General features: G+C 36.8%; 2 protein-coding genes across 2 annotated transcripts; one reads left to right on the top strand and one right to left on the bottom strand.

Annotated features, from left to right (window-relative positions):
* Nucleotides 1–19,229: 19,229 nt before the first annotated feature.
* Nucleotides 19,230–20,255, bottom strand: LOC149156325 (histone H2B.4-like). Its single transcript, XM_089443338.1, has one exon. The coding sequence runs from the start codon at nucleotides 20,157–20,159 to the stop codon at nucleotides 19,662–19,664; it is 498 nt and encodes a 165-aa protein (XP_089299464.1). The 5' UTR covers nucleotides 20,160–20,255; the 3' UTR covers nucleotides 19,230–19,661.
* Nucleotides 20,256–22,314: 2,059 nt separating this feature from the next.
* On the top strand, nucleotides 22,315–24,500 carry LOC149156324 (uncharacterized). Its single transcript, XM_089444723.1, has 3 exons — nucleotides 22,315–23,213; nucleotides 23,297–23,626; nucleotides 23,708–24,500. The coding sequence occupies exons 1-3, from the start codon at nucleotides 22,315–22,317 to the stop codon at nucleotides 24,498–24,500; spliced, it is 2,022 nt and encodes a 673-aa protein (XP_089300849.1).
* Nucleotides 24,501–24,889: the final 389 nt, after the last annotated feature.

The raw sequence follows: 24,889 nt of genomic DNA, 5'->3' as shown, positions 1-24,889 counted from the left end.
AAGTATGAGTTATTTTTTGATGGTCCCCTTAATGAATAGTAAGGTTTGTGATTCAATCATCTTCTTGCTTTCATTGGTCATTTGAGCTAGTCCAATCTTCACCTTCTTCTACAGTCTTTGTCTTCAATATTCTTCACTCACACTCTGTCTTCCTATAGCTTCTGGAATCTTCATCTTTGATCTTCTGCATTCTTCATATTCAATCTTCTTTAATGTTTCATCTTGTACCTGGAAAATATGAACATCATGTTTGTTGAAGTCCATATAAAAAAGTCACCATCCACAAAAAAAAAAATTGCCAACTGTTGTATTTGCTAGTTCTCTTGGAAACTTTTTCTTGTATGTGGTTCATCAACCATTCTTGAATCACAGTCCTTTTCATCCCCCCTACATCACCATCAATCATCATTCGGGATTTTCTTTGGCTCACCCATAGCAACATATTGGATTTTGTGGATTACCTTCAACCACTACAGTTTTGAAGTAGTTTTTGCTTACCACAAACCATTCATTACACCAAGTGGTTTTTGACAGACCAATGACCTCAATTTGTCATGGCAAGTAGTTTTTGGTTTACCATGAATTATCAACAGACATAATCACGGCTTACAATCATTACATCATCATTTGACTCAAGTACATGCAAAAATATTTTCCTAATACATGGTCATATCAAGTTAATTTATCCATTTTAAACATAGGACTTGTTACCACCTGAACTAGCAGGGGTTGCCAAGGTCCTTCCAACCTGCTAGGATGGAACACATAGGACAAGTACCCATTGTCACCTTGGCATGAGTCTCCACTCTTTAAGCCAAACTCCTTCTATAATGGCTATGGGAGGATTCCATATGTGAGACAACTTTATTCAACAAAAGTTTGACTAGTGCCTTGTATGGAGTCTTGAGTGAAGAGAGGAATTAATTATTGTTGTTTTATTCATTTGGAAATGTAAATCTGCAGAAAATAAATATATACCAGCAATACGATTCACTCAAATTTGAAAATGATCAACATATAAATAGCCAAAATGAGTGAAAAACTAATATATTTACTGATGCTATAAATTATTCTTGATGTAAACTTTTGGTAAGAGGAGTTTTTGTGTAATTTTTCTTGTTGTCTTGTGACTTCAGATCTGAAAATCTACAGAAACAATGCAGGAAACAGCAAGAAATCATCCTTTATAGGGCCACCCAATAGTTCCAAGACACTCTAGATTGACAAACTAGGGGTGAGCTTGAATGAGGCTAAGTCCTCATTTATATAGGATTCTTTGCCCATGATTATAGGCTAACTTGTAACTCCCTTTAGGCTGACTTGTTGCTTGTGCAAATCGACTTGTTCATTGCATTATGACTTGGTCTTGGAGAGTTCTTTGACTCAAATAAATTCTTTTTACAATATGTAACATGCCCAAATGGGTCATTCGTACATGAAAATGACTTTCTTGACTTGTAGACTCAATGGCAAGTCCTAGGAACTCACAATGGTAGCCAAACATAAAATAAATTTCCTTGAGCATGAAACCCATGGCTTAAGAAAAACAACAATAAATTTATTTTTCTTATTACATCAAATACATAAAATCATGATTACATATGTCATTATGAAGACCGAACCTAGTTACATATTTCGACAGGTTTTTCCCTAGCCTTTGGCCTAACTTCTAGTGTCTCTTGGTTCTTGTGCATTATGATCTCTACTTTTCTTTATTGTTTGGTAGTTGTTTGATGAAGAGATAATAATAATAGTAACAGAAAGAAGAAGCTAAGTAAGTGAAGTAAAAATACATCACAAATAGTTATCAAAGCAAGAGAAATCACCTAATGTTACTGCATTTCAAACTTGGGTTGGGCACTACAAGTTCGTAGTTGTTCCATTTGGTTTGACCAATGCACCAAAAGTATTCATGAACCTCATGAATGGTGTGTTCAGGAAGTATTTGGACCGTAGGGTTCGACAGCCCAGACGTCGCATAGTGGACCAGGTTAAGGTTCAGTGGGACAAGTATAGCCCGGGATCTACTACCTGGGAGGATGTAGTGACTATATGTCATGACTACCCCTCACTTTTGGAGAATCTGTGATGCCCATTTTGACTTAGATAACTACCTATGCTAAGGCTCTATTTGTAGTTCCATGTTATTTATTTATGAACGCTATGTAATATTGATGCATTTAGTTGGACAGGTGAAACTACTTATATAAATCATTAGATGGATTAGGTATTGATGATTGAAATGTTTGATGTATGACCTAATGTATGACTTACTTGGTTATGATTTATCTAGTGCATGACTTATCAGAGTTATTGTTGTTTCATGTATGGCTTAAGTGGATATGATTTATCTAATGAATGACTTAGTGAAATTATGATTTATCTAATGTAAGATTTATTTCCAGTATGAACTACAAAATTGACACGTGGATAGTAGACTTAATAATATGATGTTTAAGATCACGTATCTATATCTATTTTGTTGTTATATATATGCATGAATGAGAACTAACCTGCAGATTGGAAAGAACTATATGATAACCAAGATCTACTCTTCCATTGGGGAAGGTCGAGACATCCAATGAGGAATGGTATGATGTACATTGTCATATTACATTTGGTATCTACTTGATATGCACTCTTATGACATGGGTAAAATGTAAATGGTAGGTGGAAAGACTACCTGAGTGGATTATTCGATGACAAATATCCAACCAGCGCTATAGTGTGGTCCATATTAGGGTGTTGACCCTAGTTGTAAGGAGGGGTAGAGGTATTTCCCATCGTGTAACCTCCAAGCCTGGAATCGTGGGAGGGCAATGATGGACATGCTCCCCTAGACATGTGATGATGATTTCCAATTGCCTACTAGGGAAGTTAGGTCGATATAGTCGACGCTTCCTCCATATTGGTTTTATCAGTGGTTAGATTGGTATAGCCGATTCCATAGTACATAGCAGTAGAGGATGGATAGGGTGGGAATGGAAGTAGGTTAGGAAGGATAGGAGGATATAGATTGGTTGGAGACTCTTGATGGGAAGTGGTATCATTGCCTAACTTATTAAGTTTTACTACTATAAATCTCTCTCTATTTTGTTATGCCTTATTGTCAAACTGCTTTCGAACTCCTTGTATATTTTTCACTCTAACTTCGGGATGAAGTTTCTGAAGGAGGGGTATATGTAATGCCCTACTTAATCTTATCATGCAAATATTATTTACCTGAAAATATTGACTTATAATTATCAAGAAATATTGGTATATACTTACATTTGTGAAACTGAAATTTTTATTTACTAATATAAATTTTATTATTGTTATTATTCAATTCCCAACTTGTCTTCTCAAATTTACTTTTGGATAGGATATGGTCTCCTTCCATTTATTCCAAATTAAATATCCATATCCCAAGGTGTCTTCTCAAAATCTACTTAAGAGAAGATATGGTCTTCTCTAATTAATTTCCAAATTAATATTCATATCTTATCCCCAAAGTGTCTTCTCAAATCTACTTGAACAAGATATGGTAAGAAAAGTCAAGGATACTAAATGAAAAGATGAGGGGGTAGTCATGACATTAACGATAGGTGGTTGAGGTGGATGGGAGGAAGATACATAAAAGGGGAAGAAATATGAGAGGAGAAGGTGGAGATCTTTGGTCTTGATTTTGTTTTGGAGGATTGTTTTGGGGGAGGAATGTGGAGAAAGAGAAGGGAGAGAATGGAGAGATAAATGAGGGAATACAAACTTGGATCTGGAGAGTGTTTGTTAAACTTGGACACACTACATCTAGTTGGACTTGGGCTCGAAGGGCTAGGGAACTTGTGGCTTCCTAGTTGGCTGGGAGGAAAATCCAGTCGGGTAGTCAAGAGGAGCATCCCAACGGAGTCGGGAGCTCAAGAGAATCTCAACTAAGCTATTGGAACAGGTATTCCTCCGTTTATTGATTAATTATGTAAATGGTTGCAATTAAATTCTTACTTATTTAATTTGTGGTAAATAAATTTTAATGGTATATTATCATCAAATAAATATTTAGATATAAATAAGTTATTTCCCACCTTATTGTGTTTAAAATTAGAGAAATTTAGTTTTAGTTAGAGGACCCTAAGAAGTGAGCCTTACACTGCATCATGGTATCGACCCATAATTGATTTTCCCTTCCTGTCTCTGATTCTGATACCATGTAAAAATTCTATCACTGCAACAACTGATTTATTTTACCTACTTATTTCTCAATAAGTTATTTGTGAAAACTCTTTAGTAAACATTAAAATAAATTTCGTTGCAGATATCACACCATAATACAGAAACAAACACATGCATAATAATCAACACATCAACATAGATAATATGGACAATTGTCCCTGGAAAAACCCAATGTGGGAAAACCGGTGCAGTAGAGGAGGATTTTATTATTCAGCAATTCTTCAGTACAACTAGGTGCCAAACTGGCTTACCCAATAGAGAAAAAAGTCTCCAACACTTCTCCCAGTCTCATCGTCAGGCTTGTTGGCCTCTGCGCAGCTCCCAAACACTCTACGTCAGCTCCTTCCTCTCTGCGTTAGCACTGGGCCTCTCTGTGTCACCCACGCAGGCCCTCTAGTGACTGCGCAGTCTACTGCCTCTGCGTCTGCCTGAGAGGATTTGCATCTGCCTTTCCAACCTCTGCGCTAGTCTTCAGGTGTTGTTCCTGACTCTCTGTTCCATACCCTTTGCCTCTTGTTGCTCTCCAGACCACTAGTTCAAATTTCTCAGCTAACCCCGCTCCAAAAATCGAACTGACTAGTCTCCCTCAGTGTGTTCTCCAAATGATCCTCAAGCCTCTTCTTATACTTTTCCTATTGATCATTCAACGACTAAGATTAAATCTCTCATCAACGGCTAAGATTAGATTTGGCTTGATCCATGAATTTTGGAACCTTCTAACCCAGTTTTATATTAATAACCATTAATGTTTTATTTTTCCTAAGTTTAGACTTAGGAACTCCATTAAAAATATTAATTATTTTAATATCTCCCAAACTGCTTAAAATCTTCCCAACCCATTTCTAGGTCTTGGAGATCTTATGTGCTTTAGCCTCTCCACCAATTTTCATGGCTAGAGCACATCCAATGCTACCCCAAATCAACATGATGAAGCAAACACACACACTAATAATAAGAAGAAGATCAAGCTAAGATAAATTATAAAAGCACTTCACAAATCATTATCATGCTAGGAAGAATCACTCTAACTCTAAGTGTCCTAAATTCTTCAACATGGTATCAAAGTGAAGGTTCAGAAGTCAAAGAAAGGGCAGCAAAGAGACACTTAAAGGATCAGATTCAAGGAGGGCATCAAAACAAGTTGAAGGAATTGAAAGATCAGTCTTCAACAAGAAGTATACAACAGCAAGACAATTCAAGATCAAGTAATCTAAGATAAATTTAAGTCCCAATACCATTGCTCAGAATTCGGATCATAGTCAAAAGAAGTACCTCTCACAGTTTCAGTGCTAACCCCAAATTGGGTGTCATTACAATCTATGTCATACCACAAAAAACACAGAGCTCGGATTTGTCTCTGATTTTCGGATGGTACAGGAAGTTCAGATTTTCGGAGGGCAGTCACAGGAGGTATTTCAGAGGTCACAGTGAAGAAGTTTCAGAAGTCTGTCTTGGTGATCACAGTCTTGGCCTACAAAAGCAGCCTCAGATGCCACAGAAAAGGGCTCAGATCTGTCTCCTTACAGTCTCGGCATATCTATGATGGAAAGGATCTCAGTGTTCTCACAGTGAGGCTCAGACCTGTCTCCTCACAGTCTCGGCATACTTGTGATAAGGAGGATCTCAGTGATCTCATAATGACACACTCTATCTTGGCATATAGTCCAGAAGCAGTCATAGATGTAATTATGGTCTCAGTATAATAGATACAGTCATGACCTTGATGGAGAAGATCATTATCTCGGTGAATCTAAGTGTAGCTCTCATATATCTCAGATCTCGTTGTTATCTCAATGAGGATACAGGAGTGATGATCTCGGTGTTGTAGCAGGGATGATGGATCTCAATAAAGTGATCATCATGGCAAGCAACGTCAAGACTCTATGGTTCTACACAATGTTGCATACTACAAGGTTCCATAATCCACTTATGTGATAGAAAGACAATGCTATCTCAAGTTCATAAATAGGTTGTGAATCATAAGAATCAGATGTATAATTCGAAGAACCTTGAAGACAATATGGAAAGCTTCATACCATTACGTCAAGGATCTCATCCAAACGAAGCATCAATGCATTTGCTTCAACCTTTCATCAAAGCAATCAAGGTGAATATTTCATCTTCACATAACAAGTATCTTTTCAATTTATATATTTGGTTAAATGACTTCATGATTGCAAGGACATCTATAGGTTGAATGGACCATAAAGATTCCTTGCATGAAGGAGGATAGACATGGTCCTCTAAGTAGCTTAAGTCATTAAACATATCAATAGGTCTCCTCTGAATTTATGGAAAGGGATGCTTATGAAATATCCCCTCACATAGAAATATTGGAGACATCAAAGTGATGTAGGTGATAAACTCACTCTCTAAAAGATGCAATGAAGAAGGTCGCATATTCTTCATAAAATTAAAAGGGTGTCAAGGATGTAGGATATCTTCATAAGATCCCATCTATAGGATCATGAAGGACAAAATTCCATGGCAGACAACATGTGGGATATTTATATATTGGGAACCTTAGTGAACATTGAAGGAAAGAAAGGATTCATCTAAGGCTCATCATACATCAAGTCAAAAAGGAAACATCTTCCAGTTGGCGATATACAAGATCCTTAAAATTCTCTAATATAATCCTCATCGTAGGGCTCACTAATCTAGAGAGGAAGCTAGTGTTTCAACATACTCCAACGTATGGAATCCATGAGATAATGATATGACATGAAGTAAATCAAGGGATTGAAGACATTTTCAATCAAGGAAGTTGTTGGAAGAAGCCTTGATACCTGAAGGTAAAATAAGGTATGTATGATTGTGTTTAATATTATAATGTCATGTCATATGGTCGCAGGTAACATGGATCATTGTTTCTATCTTAAGAAGCATGATCAAGAGAAAAAGGATATCCTCCTCTAAAAAGATGCAATAAGGCATAAAGTCACACTAAGATGAAATCAACATAATATGTCCTCATGTGAAGTATGAGGTGGTTGACTACAATTAAGAAACTTTGATTGAAAGGTCGTGGACTGGAATGAGTAAGGAAGGAAGAGATCGTAATACATGCAACCATGATGAAGGCATTCAACATCCAATAGACCAAGAAGATTTGACTAGGTAATCTCCCAAAAGGATATAAGACTCTGATGAAAGTTTGAAAAAGATGGAGACCCTTGACAATGGATATCTTTGGGAGATTGTCAACATGAATGCAGGATGTTGAAACCTATAGGAATATGTCATGATGAAGAGCCATCTAGTAAGGTATGATTTTATTTAATGATATGTTTTTATTTCTTGAATAATATTTGGATGAGTGCATGCAGGGCTACTAGAACAAGAGTTGTAAATACAAGTACAGTTGGCATTCATGTGGCGGATGGAAATTCCTGAAAGAAGCGTGATGGGAAAGAAGTAGCTATATGAAAAAGGTTCTAGATATGTATCAAGAAGGCCACTTTCCATAAAGAAAGGAATGACATGACGAACCAAGAAGGAAAGTGATCGATGGTTGATTCCCTACAAGAAAGAAGCTCAACTGAATTTTATGACATCAAGGAGAGAATTTGATCAAGTAGCTAAAGGACCCACAAAGGAAAATTTATTGATATATAGAAGAGTCCCTAGCTAAGAGGGAGCTATGACAGGTCCCTGGTCAAGAGGGAGTTTGAATTAAGATCACCCTAGATTGCAAAGGAGTGACAATTGTGTTTTTCCATGTCATGTGTCATGCACTAGACCACGACTAATAGCCGTAAGTCTAGATGAAGGCCATGAATGGAAATGTAGACACATGGTAGACAAAACATTCTTGTCTTCACTTGGGAAGAAAGAATGGAAGGATTGGGCAATCATCTGGCATCTTATACTCTTTGAGGATGTGTAGGGAATCCAAGACAAGAGCAGGCAAGAGGACCAATATTCTTTGAGGGATGGGAACCCAAGATAAGAATAGTCCTAGAAGGTCATACTCAGTCAACACCTGAGTGGGTATGTACCTTGAGAGAAAATGATGGAGTCTATAAAATCATTGGTCTTGCCAGCATTGTAGCTCATGGTCTCATGGAAAGATGGAGTTGTTAGTCAAGGCCTTGCACTATGACAATGTTTATTGGTACGATGCTATACAGATGGGATTGCCAATCTGATTCTTCTTATGAGAAATTATTCAGATTGAGAATAACCAAGTACCATTTTAAATACCTCCCTAGTTAAGAGGGAGTGTTGAAGAAAGTGTAACTAGGTTCAGAATTTACAAATGTAATTTTGATCTTTGTACTTGTCAAGAAAAAGAAATATTATTTTTTATGAATTATAAGAATGAGTTTTTTGCTCATTCCATAGGTCTAGTCAAAGAGTCAAAATCATGAGCTCTTCTTGAGCATATTTGTAATGTATATGAAGCTACCTAGTGTCTAAGAATAACCCTCCAAGACCAACATAATCCTCCTGAAGACAAGCAAGCAAATCGATGGAAAACTCTGTCACGTTGGCCAGCAAAAATAACTTAAAATGAAGTCATGTTGGCTAGCTAAAAGGACACAACGGATCACTTGGTTATGTCGGCTCATTATGGAGGCATGACCACTATATATACCCACCTAGGGTCACCACATATAGGAGGAACAGGATCTTGCATTCTTCTGAAGCAACTCAGATAAGAACTAGGTCTGCAACTCCGCATACAATGAAGAAGTATATTCTCGGATGGGTAATATGGAACATGATTTCGGTGACAAGGTACAGTAATACCTTCGCATTCCACTCTAAGATCTCAGTTAAGTTCAAAGTGATGGAACTTGGATGGGTACAGAACTATGTCTCTTCGCATAAGGAGAAGTCTTCAGACAATATCTTTGTGATCTCAGATAAGAACTATTATAATGATTACCTTCTCGACATAAGTCTAAAGACAAGGATCTCGGTGCTACTCTCTACGGTCACAACCTTAAGCACAGTGATGATCTCAATGGTGACTCTGTCTCAAAGATATAATCTCAATAAAGGGGTAGCTATGGTGAAAACAATGAAGATCTCGATGGTGCAGACACAGTGATGATCTCGGAAAAGGCACAGTGATGATGATGATTTCAACAATATGAAGAAGAGGATTGATGTCTTGGTCTTGGAGTGGCTCAGTCAGTTAAGGGTCATGGTCTTGGTGTTTGTCAATGAGAATCTTTATAAGAATAATTATTTGCGGGTTTTCCTCTCCAAGCGGGAGAGGTTTTGGCCCTAACAAAATGCCACTTCTTGTGTTCTTGTCTCTTTGTTTTGACAGCAGTTTGATGAAGGAAACACAAACACTAATAATAAGAAGAAGATCAAACTAGGATAAATTGAAAAATCACTTCACAAATTGTTATCATGCTAATAAGAATCACTCTAACTCTAACTGCCCTAGATTCTTCAACACATACTACCTACAATTAGTAAACGGTGTCCATAAATAATAGGAAGACACTTCAAAGTGAAAATAGATCATGATAGTTTGAAGTACATCTTGGAAAAAAAATTATCATCAGAAGAGCAACAAAAATGGGTTACAAAGATGGTAGGTTATGACTTTGAAATTATCTACAAAAAGGGAAATAAAAGACTTTGGTAGATGCACTCTCAAAGAAAGAGGAAGACATGAAAGGATTTATATGTGCTATTTCCATTCCACATTCTAGTTGGGTGGAAGAAGCAAGGGTAGAATGGAAGCAAGATAAGCAAGATGACAAGGTATGAAGGATCATTCAACAACTACTAGAGGACCCCAAAGCAGTAGAAAAATTTATGTTGAAAAATAATTTGTTATGGTATGAAGATTGCTTCGACTTATGTACGAGTTCTCGACTCAAATAGAAGGTCCTTTTGGAATTACATTATTTCCCTTACAGGAGGAAATTCAAGGATCGTGAAACATACCATAAGATCAAGAAATATTATTTTGGCGAGGTCTTACAGCATATGTGTAAAATTTTGTGGCCAAATATGTGGTATGCCAATAAAATAAGGGAGGGACAATCAAAACCATAGGGATCTTGCAAGCATTAACCATACCAAGCCATTATTGTGAAGAAGTTTTAATGGATTTTATTACAGGTTTACCCAAATTTGAAGGAAAGAATGGACTTATGGTGGTGGTAGATCAAAGAAAAAGTACTCCCATTTTTCCTCTATTTTTCATCCATTTAAAACGAGTACAATGCTATAAGCATTCATGGAAATAGTGCAAAAGCTACATGGAATACCAAAGATTATTGTAAGTAACAGAGATTCAATTTTCACTAAAAAATTTTGGATTGAATTATTTTCTTTTTGGGATACTCAATTGGCTCACATCTCATCTTCTTATCCTCAATCTGAGGTGCGTTGGAGGGAGACGAGGTGAGCTAGGGTTCATGGTTTAGCGCTAGGGTTTTCTCTTGTAGTAGCCTATGGTAGTTGACAAGCCCTAAATTATCTTGTCTCCCACAACAATTTATTGTTTCGTTTATGGCCACAATGAAGAGAAATGGTCGATTTTACAAAGGACCCCTTGGAGATGGTTCAAATATGGTCCTCCCTACTTAATGCTTCTCCATATGATCGAGCAAAGATAGAAAAAAATGCCTATAGCCATCACATCAAGGGAGCTCAATTTGATGATGGAGCTAACATTCAATTCCTATACTGCAATCTAGCCACAACACATGAATGTCAATAATCCATTTCTTAGCACTCTATTCAAGGATAGGTCCGCTCGTATTCCCTATTCTATTAGTTTCCTCCAAAATTATTGCCCCCTCCTAACCTATAGTGATTTCCCTTCACCCTATTCTCCTTTAGACACAATGGTTCCCTTCTATGAACCTTTTGCAATCCCCCTTTTCTCATTATTTTACTTCCCTTGCTTCTCCATTCCTATGCCTAGTCCAAATTCTTTAGAAACCTCCCAATGCATAGTGGAGGTGTTACCTTGTTGTGGAAGTCATTTTCCCCCACTACCTGACAAAGAATCCTCTAGGTTTAATGGGAAGTGCATTAAAAGAAGGGTAGAGGGGACTAGTCTTATTCTTCAGAAGGACATTAATTTAAATTACATCTCAAAAATGGAAGAATTAAGGATTGTGAGAAGGTTTATGAGCAAGATAATTTCCATGGCAAATTTTAGATCTTGGATAGAGGCAAACTTCACTTCTCTTTTAGGGTACTACCCGCAATGTATGATTCTGGAAAAGGGATGGATGGGGTGAATTGCATCCTCTCGAAAGAATTCCCATAAAATTATTCAACAACATAGGCATTGGGGGTGACACCACTGAGTTACAAATGGTAACCTGACTATCATGTGTATTATAAATATAATTTAGTTGATAAGGAATATTGAAACTAAAAATTTACGAGGTATCGAGGATATCTAATATTCAAGAAGAAAACTGAATACATCTAAAGGACATTCATAACCATATTTCTGAAGAAGAAAAATAAACATGCACAAGGAATATAAATCAAATAACACAGCAATGAGTATAGAAGTTAAGTGCATGAGAATATATATACTTATCATGGGATTAGAAACCCAAAACAGCTTAATTCCAACCCCATAACAACTTGATTGAGTATGGTCAACAAAGTCATTATGTATTTGTTCTAATTGAACTATTAATATGAAATAGTTATTAAGGAATTTTATTTCCCATAAGGAATATTACTACATATATGGAAAAAGTAGAACCTTTTGGTATCCTCAAAATGAGTATCTAAAAAGCATACCCTGGATTCTGATAAAATATGTTGTTCATCAGGAACTAATAGCCTAAACAAATAGAAGAACAAAAACTTAATAGTATAACTTAGGCTTGAGAATACAACATCTCTAAATAGTTACAAAGAAAACAAGTTGTTGTGGTTGTTGGAAACCGACAACAATCATTGTTGATATACAAGAACCTGTACTAGAAACTCAGTGTCACAATAGCCTAGTACCTAGAAGAGAAAACCTTGGTAATGCAGAAGAACTCTGAGATTAGAGTCGAGATACAATCATGTTAGAAAAATTAGAAGAAATATCTCTATTAGAACTATATCAAAAGATTAATTATAAAATATCCTCAAAGAGGAATTTTAGTATATGAATATACCTGTAAGCTCTTACCAGGATTGTACATGTAACATATTTGTATTATATAAGGGATGGGTCAAAAACCTTGCATTAAACTAACAATAAACCTTTATAAGTTAGGAAACTAGCATCAGAGGAGTATAAAACAACACAATGGAAAATACCTATTAAATCTTGTACCATGTGTGAGAATTTGATAAAGGTTGGTCTCATTTAGGAACCATCGAAGAATGTAAGACTAGAAACCACTAATTAACACAAAAAGGACTAGTAAAAGGACCAAGTAGGAAGGAAAACCATCATAAACAAAAGGCATTGTAGCTAAATCGAACTAGAACAAAACAAAGTGCATACGAATTAGAGAACTGGAGTTGGAGAAAGGGTAAACCTGGGAGTAACCCCATGTCTCCATGGCCGAATATAAAATCCCGATAGAGAAAATTGTTTTACTAAAGTTATCTCCAATGGAATTAGAGCATGGAAACTCATATACCTAATCCAAAGCCAAAAGAACAAACACAGATTAATTTCTAACAAAATAAATAGTAATTAATTTTAATCGGGCTAACAGTGAAGATAAAATTTTGGAGCACAAAAATAAAATTATCCATATCAACAGGAGATTTAGGTTTTCTCTTGAGTATAAGAAAGCAAAACTTGAGTATAAGAACGTTGACAAACTTACCGACAATAAAAACCCTGAGTCATAAGTTAATTGTTCTCTTTTATAATAATGGCGTGTGACCAACAACGCAGAATGTCAGACAACCTCTCGAATGACCTGTAAAAACCAAAGGATTACCAGTTAGCAAAACGTTCGCTCAAAACAAATAAAATTTTAAAAAGTCACTATTCAAATTTGAACAAATACAATTATTATTTCGTTTCATACATGGAAGTTCAAATCCTAGAAGTGTAACCCTCTGGATTCCTTCAAAGCCAAAATAAAACTAAAAATTATGCCTACCCATACATGATGTATGAAAAGGAGCCCTCATCAAAAATATTGAAAAACCTTGGGAATCTCAACATAAAGTTAAGTCGTAGCACCTATTGCAAACAAATTTAGTCAAAGGGTTGTTAAATACTGAGGAAAAAACCTTCAAAACGTTGGGTTAATGAATCAAAGAGTTACCTACCACCAAATCATGAAGTATGATCACGATATTTGAAGGGTCCCACTCTTCATCTTCACAAAGCATCTACAATTATCGAGCAACAAAGGGAACTAAATCGTAGAGTTGTCGGCCACATAACCAAACAATGAGTGAAATAGTGAGATGAGGGGATAGTCATTCAAGCCAAGAAACCCTGCAAGACATCACCACCTTTGATAACCCTTGAGATCATCATAATTTTCCACCTATCTCAACACATGCATTGTCAAGGTGGAGGTGCAATATACCAGCCACGTGGAGAAGGGACCCCACACAATGTAACTCTGCACATAAAATAGGTTTAGTAAAGGAGGGAAGGGTCAATATAGCCAAGTGAACATCCACAATACCAACAAGAGGGAGTGGCGTGGAGGATAGATGAGTGGGTAAAGCTATTATGTATCACAAGGTCCAAGGTTCAAGACCAAATCTTTTTATAAACCCTCATATATGCATACAAAAGAGTTAGGGAAAGGACCATGTAAAAACCATGATAACAAAATATTTCTAATGTGTGGAGTTAGATGCCATTAGCCTCAAGAATGACCATGAGAAATATAGAGAAAATAAAGCATGTAAGCATGCAATATATCAATTTAGGTTATAAGAGAGAAGTCATGTAAAAACCATGATAACAAAATATTTCTAATGTGTGGAGTTAGATGCCATTAGCCTCAAGAATGACCATGAGAAATATAGAGAAAATAAAGCATGTAAGCATGCAATATATCAATTTAGGTTATAAGAGAGAAGTTATATCAGTTTAGGTTATAAGAAAGAAGTTTGTTAATGAAAGCCTTTGAGGAGAAAACAAAGCAGGTAGGCATGCAATATATCAATTTAGGTTATAAGAGAAATTTGTTAATGAAGGCCTTTGAGGAAATTCCCATTGGTTAAATCTTAGTAAAAAAATATGGTGCAAGAGGTACATTACAAATGTAAACCTATGTATCATTTCCTTAATATAAATGGCGTTGTTATGAGTTTCATCGCGTAGCAAAGAATTTATATTGTAAGTTTATTTGCAATGCAAGTCAATAGGTAGTACACCTACTTGGTTTACGCTGCAAATTCATTTTCTTTTTAGTTAGAGTATCTTTATAGATAAAATTACATTTTTTTGTTCCATAAATCAATATTTCCATTTGTGTCATCTTCAATTCTTGAATTGTTGTATGTCTTATGAAGTGTGGATTTCCTATAGTGGTGAGGCATTAAAGCTTAAAGAACAAGGGTGTTTCTCTAAGAATCACAGAGCCTTTTGATGTTATAAATGCCAAACAAAGGATTGTGATAAAATCCAGTAAAGTGTTATTACAAACATAAGCCCAATGATCCAACAAAACCCTTTCTAGTATTTTACTTCATTGCTTGTTTGAATTCTAGCTATCAATTGCAAGCAACGAAATCTTTTATGGAAATTTATTTTGAAGTTTTGAAACCTTGGCAAATCTCATTAGTCCATAATATGCAATATGTACAATGTTTGCCAATATTTTTGCAAAAATATTCAAATTTCTAAACATTGTATATAGTCTATATAAAAATTTTGTAATTTTTAAGTTAAAACAATTTTATATTATAAAATGTGGGCGAGTGATCTTTAGAAAAAATGGAAATTAGCAAATATTTTTTTGAAAAAAACATGGAAAATTAGCCAACTTGCAAATATTAGCCCCTAAAATTTTCCATGATTGCAAGTGTGAAAACCCCCAACAAAAGTTAGGCATTCAAAACTAAAGAACAAAAGTGTTTCAGTAGGAATCACCAAACCATTTGATGCCCTTATGCCAAACAAAAAAATATGATCAATGCCCTTAAAATGCTCTTGGAAACATAAATCTAATGACCAAATCAACCTCTATAACCTTTTAATTTACAATCTAATTGATTTATATTGGAAGTAAATATCTTAGAAGCATTAGATCATATAAGTTCTATCTTAGTTTGAGAAACATTTATGTACTAGTTCTACACATAGTGTTGGTCTCTTTAAGTTTACAACCCTGGATTGACAATTGAATGTAACAAAATTTAAGCAATTAAACAAAGTCTTTCGGTAGAAATCACATGAGAGAATTTGTTGGCCTACGCATTTCAAACAAACAAGTGTGGTTCATCATCTAGTCCTAATGATGAACCACACTTGTTTGTTCGAAATGCATAGGCCAAAAAATTCTCTCATGTGATTTCTACCGAAAAAGTTTGTTTAATTCATTATGGATCACAGAAGCTTGAATACAAAAATTTAAGCAATTAAATTGCTTGACACTCCCCAACCATATTTAATTTCCACAAGAAACACAATCAACTTTGTTGTAGTGCCTTAGAGCCTTTTTTTGAATTTGAGTAATTGTTTGAGGACCAAGACATGCATATTGCTCATATGGAGTATAAAAATATTTCTCATGGAAAATAATAATAATAATAATAAGGAATTTCATTGGAGGCTAGCAAAATGCAAAATGGATCCATGCCAAAGTTGGGAGAAATTAAAAAGGTGGTTAAAGACACAAATAAATGAGTTTAAATTTGTCCCATTATCCTTTTCAATTTCCAAAAATTCAAAGGATAGAATGTATATGATTTTCAATGGCTCTTTAGGCCAGGAAAAAGGGGTAGATACCCAAAAGGTCAACCCTAACAACATAGATTCAACTCCAATTTGGAACATGCCTAATATTGTGGACTCTAACGAATATCCATAATCGACAAAATATTCTTCTTTAGCCTCTACTAAGAAAGGTCTTCATAGTGTATTCAATACTTCAAATATCACCCTATCCCAAAAATGTGAATGGTTTGTATTGGATGATGAGATAAAAAGCCTAGATACAATCTCAAACCCAAACACCATATCACCTAAATGTAATAAGATTGGGTTGAAAGTGGCTTGGCAAAAGATACTAATAAATTGTATATGCTAGGTGGAAAATCATTCCTTTCCCAAGAAAAAAGAAAGTCATCATAGAGGATAAGGTAAGGAAATCAATTAACAACTAAAGAGGGCCTCAAAGCAAGGAAAGCCTTGTGGATTAATAAAAAACAAAAAAATAAAACCATGATTATATCCTTGCATATAAGAGGGCTAGAGGATACCACAAAAAGAGCTCTAAAAGGATGTTTATCAAATTCAAATGGGATGTTATTCTTCTATAGGAAATTATGTGTGAGGTGAAGAATGCTTGAGATATCATATCAACGATCTTGAAAGTCTTGTTCTTCAAAACCCTAGACTCTAAAGGGAAAACCAAGGGACTCTATCATGTTGAGATGGATCATTGGATCTCATTGATGTGTCATTTTCAAATATAAGTATATATCTACAAATCCAATAATCTAGAAAAAGAATTTGCAATTATTAACCTACATGTGCCATATGATGATAAGGAACCATTATGGTAAAGTTTCAAAGAATTATAAGACTAAAAGTGATAATATAATTCTAATGGGAGATCTCAATCTCACAATGAAGGTAGCAAAAATATGGGAGAAGGTGCAAAACAAAACACCCTAGCTAGATATTTATCAATTTTTTTAATATCTAGATCTATGTGATGTTGAACCCAATGAATGAATATCAACATAGAGAAAAACAAAACATCATCCATCATCATCAAAAATAATGCTATATCTTTAAAATTTAGTCTTTTATTACTCCATTTAATAACAATTCAACATTATAAATGTAATTGGATGATTACAAAGAAACTTTATCCATTAATAAATCAATGCCACAAGTATTTTATATTTGACTTTTTATCCTTTAAAAATAATTTCAATGGTTTATTAATTCACTTGATAATATTTTTAATTGTTTTCAAGTATTTATAATATTATAACAATTATTTTTAAATATTTATAAAACTCATTATCATATTTAAAAATATTTTTCTTATAAATATTTGAAAACAATTAAAAATATTATCAAACAAATTAATAAACAATTGAAAGTCTTTAAACGCTATAATAACAAACAAACCAAACCAAATAAAAGAAAAGAAAAAAAAAACAACTCAAAGATATTTAACATTGCCTTATCAATTAAAAAAAACAAATGTTTGAAAAACCATTCAATCACATTTAAAGTATCAAATAATTATTAAATATACTAAAAAAAAAATTTAAATCTCAAAGTACTTTGAAAACTAAACACCACTACTAAAAAAACAAACAAACAAATAATATATTTGAAAATAATTATAATAATAAATTGGATAGAAAAAAAAAAATTAAAAGCAACACCATTCAATCATTTAATTAATAAGAAAACACAATTTTACTAATTTTCCTTTGCAAATCATATAGCTCTACTTTTTAGCCTTCAAGTTATGTCTTGAACCTTTGCCAACCATATATCTCTACTTTTCAACCTTCAAGTCATTTCTTCATCCTTTGCCAACTAACATATAGCTCTACTTTTCAGCATTTAAACTACTTGTTCATTCTCTAGTGTCTTCACTACCAACTATATAGCTATACTTTTCAACCTTCAAGTTGTTTCTTTATCCTTTTGTTAGCAAACATATAGCTCTACATTTCAGCATTCAAGCTATTTCTTCATTCTCTAATGTCTTCATTGCCAACCATATAGATCTGCTTTTCAACCTTCAAGTTGTTTCTTCATCCTTTGCCAACATATAGCTCTACTTATCAAATTTTAAGCTATTTCTTCATTCTCTAGTGTATTCCTTTTAGTTTCTTCCAATCTCTTTAAATACAATAGTTTTTGTTCTAGAAAGGTATCATTTTGGTTTTTTTCCTTTGCCCCAAAGATTAAGTTAATTTGATCCTCCACCTCTAATAGTTAGTTCTTTTGAGGCATTATGAGTTTTTTGTTTGATTAAAAATGTCTACTATTATTCGCTTTTCTTTCTTTTTCTTGCCCTTTTAAAGTTTTCCAAATTTAAAACATTGTTGTTTCTTCCTTTTTCATATTTATTAACTATAATAATTGAATTTGAAGATCCCATGAGTTCTTAGTAATCTCTTTCTATTACAATGAAGATGATTTAATCCACCCCAATTTCCCACCCATGGCTTAAGCCTTTTTATTTCCAAAATCCTTATTGTCACCAAGAATATGTATAACTTAAATATTCCATGTTGATATTCATTCAATTCAACATCACATAGATTTAAATATTCAAAAAAATGATAAATATCTAACTAGTAAAACACTTTGCTTGGCACCTTCTACCATATTTGTGCTTACTTCATTATGAGATTTAGAGTGAGATCTCCCTTTAAAATTATATTATCACTCTTAATCTTATAATTCTTTAAAACTTTATTATAATAATTTTTATCAACTTATAACACATATAAGCTAATAATTACAAATTCATTTCCTAGATCATTGGATTTCCATATACACCTATATTTGAAAATGACACATCAATAAAATACAATGATTCATTTCAACATGCTAAGAGTCCCCTTGGATTTCCCTTTAGAGTCCAAAGTTTGGAAGGGCTAGTTTTCCAAAGATAATTGATACAATACAAAAACAACACCATTCAATAAATTATTAATATAATATAATTAGAAAAGTACCACACCATTATAAATATTTAACAAACAAACAAATAAATAAATAAAATATCATCCCATTATAATAAAATTAATAAAATGTGGCATTGATTTAACAATGAAAACCCATAAAAGAAGTTCCTTTAAAAATAAACGTCATTCAATCATATATATAATTTCCAACCCAAACTAACTCAACTAATAAATAAATCGCATTTAAAAGAACTTTCAATTGATGGAAGATCTATTCTGAATATTATATTAAAAATATATAATCACATTGCAGTGACTCCCGACCAGAAAAGGCGCACCTGCAATCTATGGAAAACCCAACATAAAACGGAAATACTCTTAAATCCATTCAACAAATCTCCTGTAATCGCGCTCAATCCCTTTCACGGTCGGGGACGACCGACTTCCACATCCACAGACTTCTGTACAATACAAAACCCACCTATGCAAAACCCTTGGAAATTAGGGAAAATACAAGAATTTGGCAAGGCCTGAATGTTTGAAAACAAATCTTCAGCCATTCACCCAAAAACTTCAAAAAAAGATAGAAACCCTAATCGACAGGTACAGGATGAAAAAAGGGCCAAAATTCTGTGAAATACGGTGTGGTGCCAAGAAACACCGTAAGGAAAATGCCAAAGCACCAAAAACTGAGCTCAGGTAGATGTGAATTTGGTGACGGCCTTAGTTCCCTCAGAGACAGCATGCTTGGCGAGCTCGCCGGGAAGAACAAGTTTAACTGCAGTCTGAACCTCCCTTGAGGACAGCGTGTCCCTCTTGCCATAGCGAGTGAGCTTCGAAGACTCGCCTGCAACTTTCTCAAAGATGTCATTCACAAAAGAATTCATGATGGACATGGCCTTGCTGGAGATGCCGATGTCAGGGTGAACCTGTTTCAGCACCTTGTACACATAAATCCTGTATGTCTCCACACTCTTCTTTGCCCTCTTCTTCTTCTTTTTGTCGCCCCCTTCTTTCGTTATCTTCTTCTTTGCAGTCTTTTCCGCCTTGGCGCCGGCCGGAGCAGCTGGTTTCTCCTTTGCCGCGGCCGCCGCGGTCTTTCCGGCGGGCGTCTTCTCTCCGACAGTCTTCCGCTCTTCCTCCCCGCCCGCGGGCTTCTTCTCCGCCGGTTTCTTCTCTGCCTTTGGTGCCATTCTTTACAAAGAAATTCTACTGGAACTCGACCGAAATGGAATCGACAGGCAATGCCAGACTCAAATTGCCGCGCACACTACTACAGAGCTGATGTAGCTCTGACATAATGTGAAGACCTCTTTATATATGAGTTGTGGCGCTTGTGATTGGTTGTGGGATCAGACACGGATCGTGAGCTTTACAGCGATCTGAACCGTCCATCTCCAGGGTTTGAAAAATGCGCGCCAAGCTGAGCTATGGACCCTCTCCAATCTCAGCGCTCCCCGCCCAAATTATTTTTGAACGTCAATCATATTACTCATGTATCCTTTTTTTGCCAAGCCCACTGCCTTTTCTTTTACATATCCCAAATGAAAGTTATATTTTATTTTAGTTTTAATGTGATACTATTTTCAAAGTGGGGTTTACTTTTATTTATTTATTTATTTTTTAGAGTTTGATGGAAGAAAAGTAAAATAGATTTTGAGTTTTTGTTGTTTAAAATGTATTTTTGAATGGATAAATAGATTTTATGCCCGGGACATTCAAATTGTGGAAATTTCACAACTCAAATTTATTATTCTAACAAATACGTGTAGGATTTGGAACAATTAGACCTAAAAATATACCCAAAACCAAAACTTAGAAATGGTAGACTATTGTTTATTTTTCTTTACATATTTATTTTGGTTTGCTAGTTTATTTGTGACCTACAAGATTAACTACCTAACATGTGTTGTAAGAAATTCAATCTAAAGGCATCTAGCCTACCATGTAAATGACACCTAGTTTAAGCCACATCAACCTTTAATATGGCTAGAATTTTATAGCATTTCCTTCCAAATATAAAGACTCCGGAACTTTAATAACTTTCTAAAACAAAATTTTAAAAATCTAATCATACTAATGAAATTTAACTTGGCATGTTTTTAAGAGAAAAAATATATTTTTTACTTATAAAAATATATATATAATTTTAAAAATTAAATCTTAAAATATAAAGTAAAATTAATTTTCATCATTTACAATTTACCATATAACTAATAAAAGTGTTTTGCTAAGATTAGAGCGTCATTCAGGATAATATGTAATTTTATATATGAAAGTAATATTAATATGTTACTTTTAAAAACAATATAGAATTATATTTGGGATAGATTCTTGAAGGGAGGCTCTGATGGCGCACTCGCGAAAAGGTCTCGGCTGAAGTAAAACAACGTGTCGACCGCAGGATCGTCGCGGACAAGGGTTTTATTAGGGGTTTTTATTTTTTACACGGTCTTATTACAGGTTTCGTTTCACCGTCGCAGTCACAGATCAGGACTTTCTCTGTTTCTGCACCTCCATTGGATTCTCTGCCTATCACTTTCGGTTGTCGATCTGGAGTCAGCTATGGACGACTCTAGGGAGCTAGAGGCAGTGGACTTCTCGGAGGATCCTTCGCCGGATAAGGTTATTTTCGGAAACCCTAGATTCACGACCCGCTCACAGTTTGCTGCATCCTCTTCTAATGCACCGGATCTACCGGATATTCCGCAGTACCCGCCCTCCGTCTCGTTGGCCGTCCACCGCGCCTCTCAGGCTTTTGTCGAAACCACCCCTATCGATTCGTCACCATTCGAGGTCCCCCCACTCTCACCGGGCTCACTGCAATTCCTGGCATCTCACACTCCCCCGTCGCCCTCTTTCGATCCGACCTCCCCCCCTCTCCTCTCGATCCCCTCTCCCCCTCCTCCGGATCCCCCTGCATCATACCCCCCACATTCGGGAGCTCGACCCTCCGGCTGTTTCGAAACCCCCGCTGTCAAATTTAAGCCTGCAAAATCCCCATCGCTGGAAGGTATTACCAACCCCCTGGTCGACCACCCGTCGGCTCCTCGCACCGGCAAAAAGAGGATCAAGTGCATTAAGTCTACAACAAAGGACATTACCATAAAGTTTGACGAATCAAAGCCTCTCGGCGGGCTCACAGACATGGCCAACACGGTATTGGTAGGGCATGTCAGGGGAAGGACATACTCAGCAAAGCGGCTCAATCTGTGGGTAAAGGAGATCTAGGGTGGGGTATTATCCGACCTTCCTGCGGTCCATGTTCTCCCTAGAGGTTGGTTTTCCCTTCAGTTCTCCAAGGAAAGCCACACCAATCTGGTATTGGGCAGATACTGGCATATAGAAATGGCACCGGTTCTCCTCAAGAGATGGAATCCCCTCTTTGACCCAGAGCGCGAACAGCTTGGCGCCGGTCCAATTTGGGTGCGGCTGCCAGGTCTCCCACTGCCTTTCTGGGCTGAGGAAGTCTTCATTAGAATTGGAAATGCCCTGGGGACATATCTGGATTACGATCGCACATATGTTGAATCTGGGAACCGAACCCTTGCAAGAATTTTGGTCCATCTAGACACTCGTGATGGACTCGAGGAGCAGATCATGCTTCAGTGGGGAAGGTGCATCAGAGTACAGCTACTTGACTACGAAGGAGTTCCCTTCCGTTGCAGAAGATGTCACAAAGTGGGACATCTGGCAAAGGACTGTCCTCTCAACAAGAAAGCAGATGAATCACCGAGGGCAACCCTGGCTCCAACCAGAACAGCATCTCCTGTCACTGCTCGACCTACCTCTTTGGGTCCGCCCTCGACGACTATCTCTCCTGTGGTCAATCCGGGACTTCGGCAACCCTCTCCGCCAAGAACCAGGGCTCGCTCGGCGGCAGAAGCGGGTATGGTCTCCGGCACTCTATCCCCTCCTTTTCAATCTTCTATTGATGTTATGTTTGAATGTGGATCCTCCTCACAGACCTCCATGGCTCACTGTGCACTATCATCCCCCTCCCTGATCTGCACTGATCCCATCATAGCCACCTCCATTCCCTTGGCTAGCGCCTCCCCCTCTCCTTTGGAATCCTCCCCTCCACATTCATACTTCCTTCGGTCTAGATCTCTAGCCAAAGAGCCCCCCACCAAGCACTCGGGTCTGGGCATTGCGGTACCAGAGGGGGGAACCATGAATATCAGAGGTCGCAAATCCCACCTATCTAAGGCTATCAAACTAGCCGGCGCAGAGGTTGTATCCGGCAGGCAATCCACCATTGACGGGGTCCTTAGAGCAGGACACACCCCGAGAGGTGTTCCCCCATGAAGTGCCTGTCCTATAACTGCAGAGGATTGGCTAGTTCCTCCAAGAAACTAGCCATGAAGCGGCTCATTGAAACTGAGCCTATCGATATCATTATGCTCCAGGAGACCCTCTGCCCCGCAGATCAGATTACTCGTGCTATGCAAGCATTGACCCCTGGCTGGAATTACGTTGCTATTGATGCCGCTGGCCGATCCGGAGGTCTGGCCATTGGTACAAACCCTCGCTCTATCAAGGTGGACTTGACTTGGGGAGGTACAGGTTTCCTGGGACTTGACATATTCTCCTCTGATCTGGGTATGAACCTCCGTATTATCAATGTATATGCCCCATGCACCCAAAGAGAATCGTTCTGGTAACATTTTCTACATCTCTCCATAACAAGTGAAGACCGGGTTATTATTGGAGGAGACCTTAATTTTTCTCTGGGCTTCAGGGAATCTTGGGGTTCGGCTGCACAAATTGACTCCATCTCAGACTTCATGACTAACCTCCTCGAGCGTACAAATCTTATTGATATCCCCATGCAGAAAATTCTTCCAACTTGGAGGAACAGAAGGGTTGGGGAAGCTGCACTAGCCCGCAGACTAGACAGATTCCTTATGAAGGAGACACTCCTTCAGCGACTGCAGCTATACAAACAATGGGTTGGCTCGGGGGGTTTGTCAGATCACTCCCCTATATACCTGGAGATCCAGGGCCCCTTCAAAAAACCCAAGGCTCCCTTCAAATTTAATCATACCTGGCTGAAGGACCCATCCTATGTCAAGATGATTACTGAATACTGGTCCTCACACCCTATCAGAGGCACAGAATCACTTGCTAAAGGATTCTGCAGGAACCTCTCTGAGATCAAACATATATCTATTGTTTGGGCAAAGGAGAAACAAGCTCGAGATATTGCTCAGCTTACCCATATTGAGGCTGAGTTATCCTCACTCACCGACGAGAGGGGCTTGGGGTTCATATCAGCAGCAGACAAATACCGGTTAATTGCTCTGGAGAATCAAAAAGCAAAGATCCTCAATGAGAGAGAGGAATCCATCAGACTGAGGAGTAGGGCATTATGGATACAAGCAGGGGATGAAAACTCGAATTTCTTCCACAGCTTCATCAAAGGCAAAAAAGCATCTAATACTATCTGGAAGCTCCCTACCCCTGATGGTGGATCTGCAGACACTTTTAACAAGCTCGCACACTTGGGCATCTCACATTTCAGGGATCTATAAAAGTGTCCCCGCGAAGTAAATTTGTCAGATATCATCAATGTGGCAAATCACTTCCCGAGATTTGTGGAAGAGGATGACGAGGAGGCTCTTAATGATCCAGTTACGGCGGAGGAGCTGGAAGGCGTTCTGAAATGGTTCAAAAAAGATAAGAGCCCCGTGGTGAGCCCCAGTATTGTAGCAATAATGCTACAACTCCTGGAACTCCCTTCTTTAATTTTATCAACCCGGTAGTTCGTAACAAACTTGGAAGCGACGGTGTTGTATGCACAAGTACTAGCTCTTGCCGCAGTTGTCACTTGGTCAGCTGGCACAAGTCCGCTAGGAGCTTAAGCCAACTTCTATGAGCTCTTAGAAGAAGCTTTTTAATTGATGGACGAAAGCTAACTCGA

This window comes from Pinus tabuliformis, chromosome 9 (genome assembly GCF_031772625.1).
Source record: "Pinus tabuliformis cultivar Carrire ecotype Pingquan chromosome 9, CPIR1, whole genome shotgun sequence".
In the NCBI taxonomy this organism is placed as follows: Eukaryota; Viridiplantae; Streptophyta; class Pinopsida; order Pinales; family Pinaceae; genus Pinus; species Pinus tabuliformis.
This window is presented reverse-complemented; position numbering and strand designations above follow the sequence as displayed.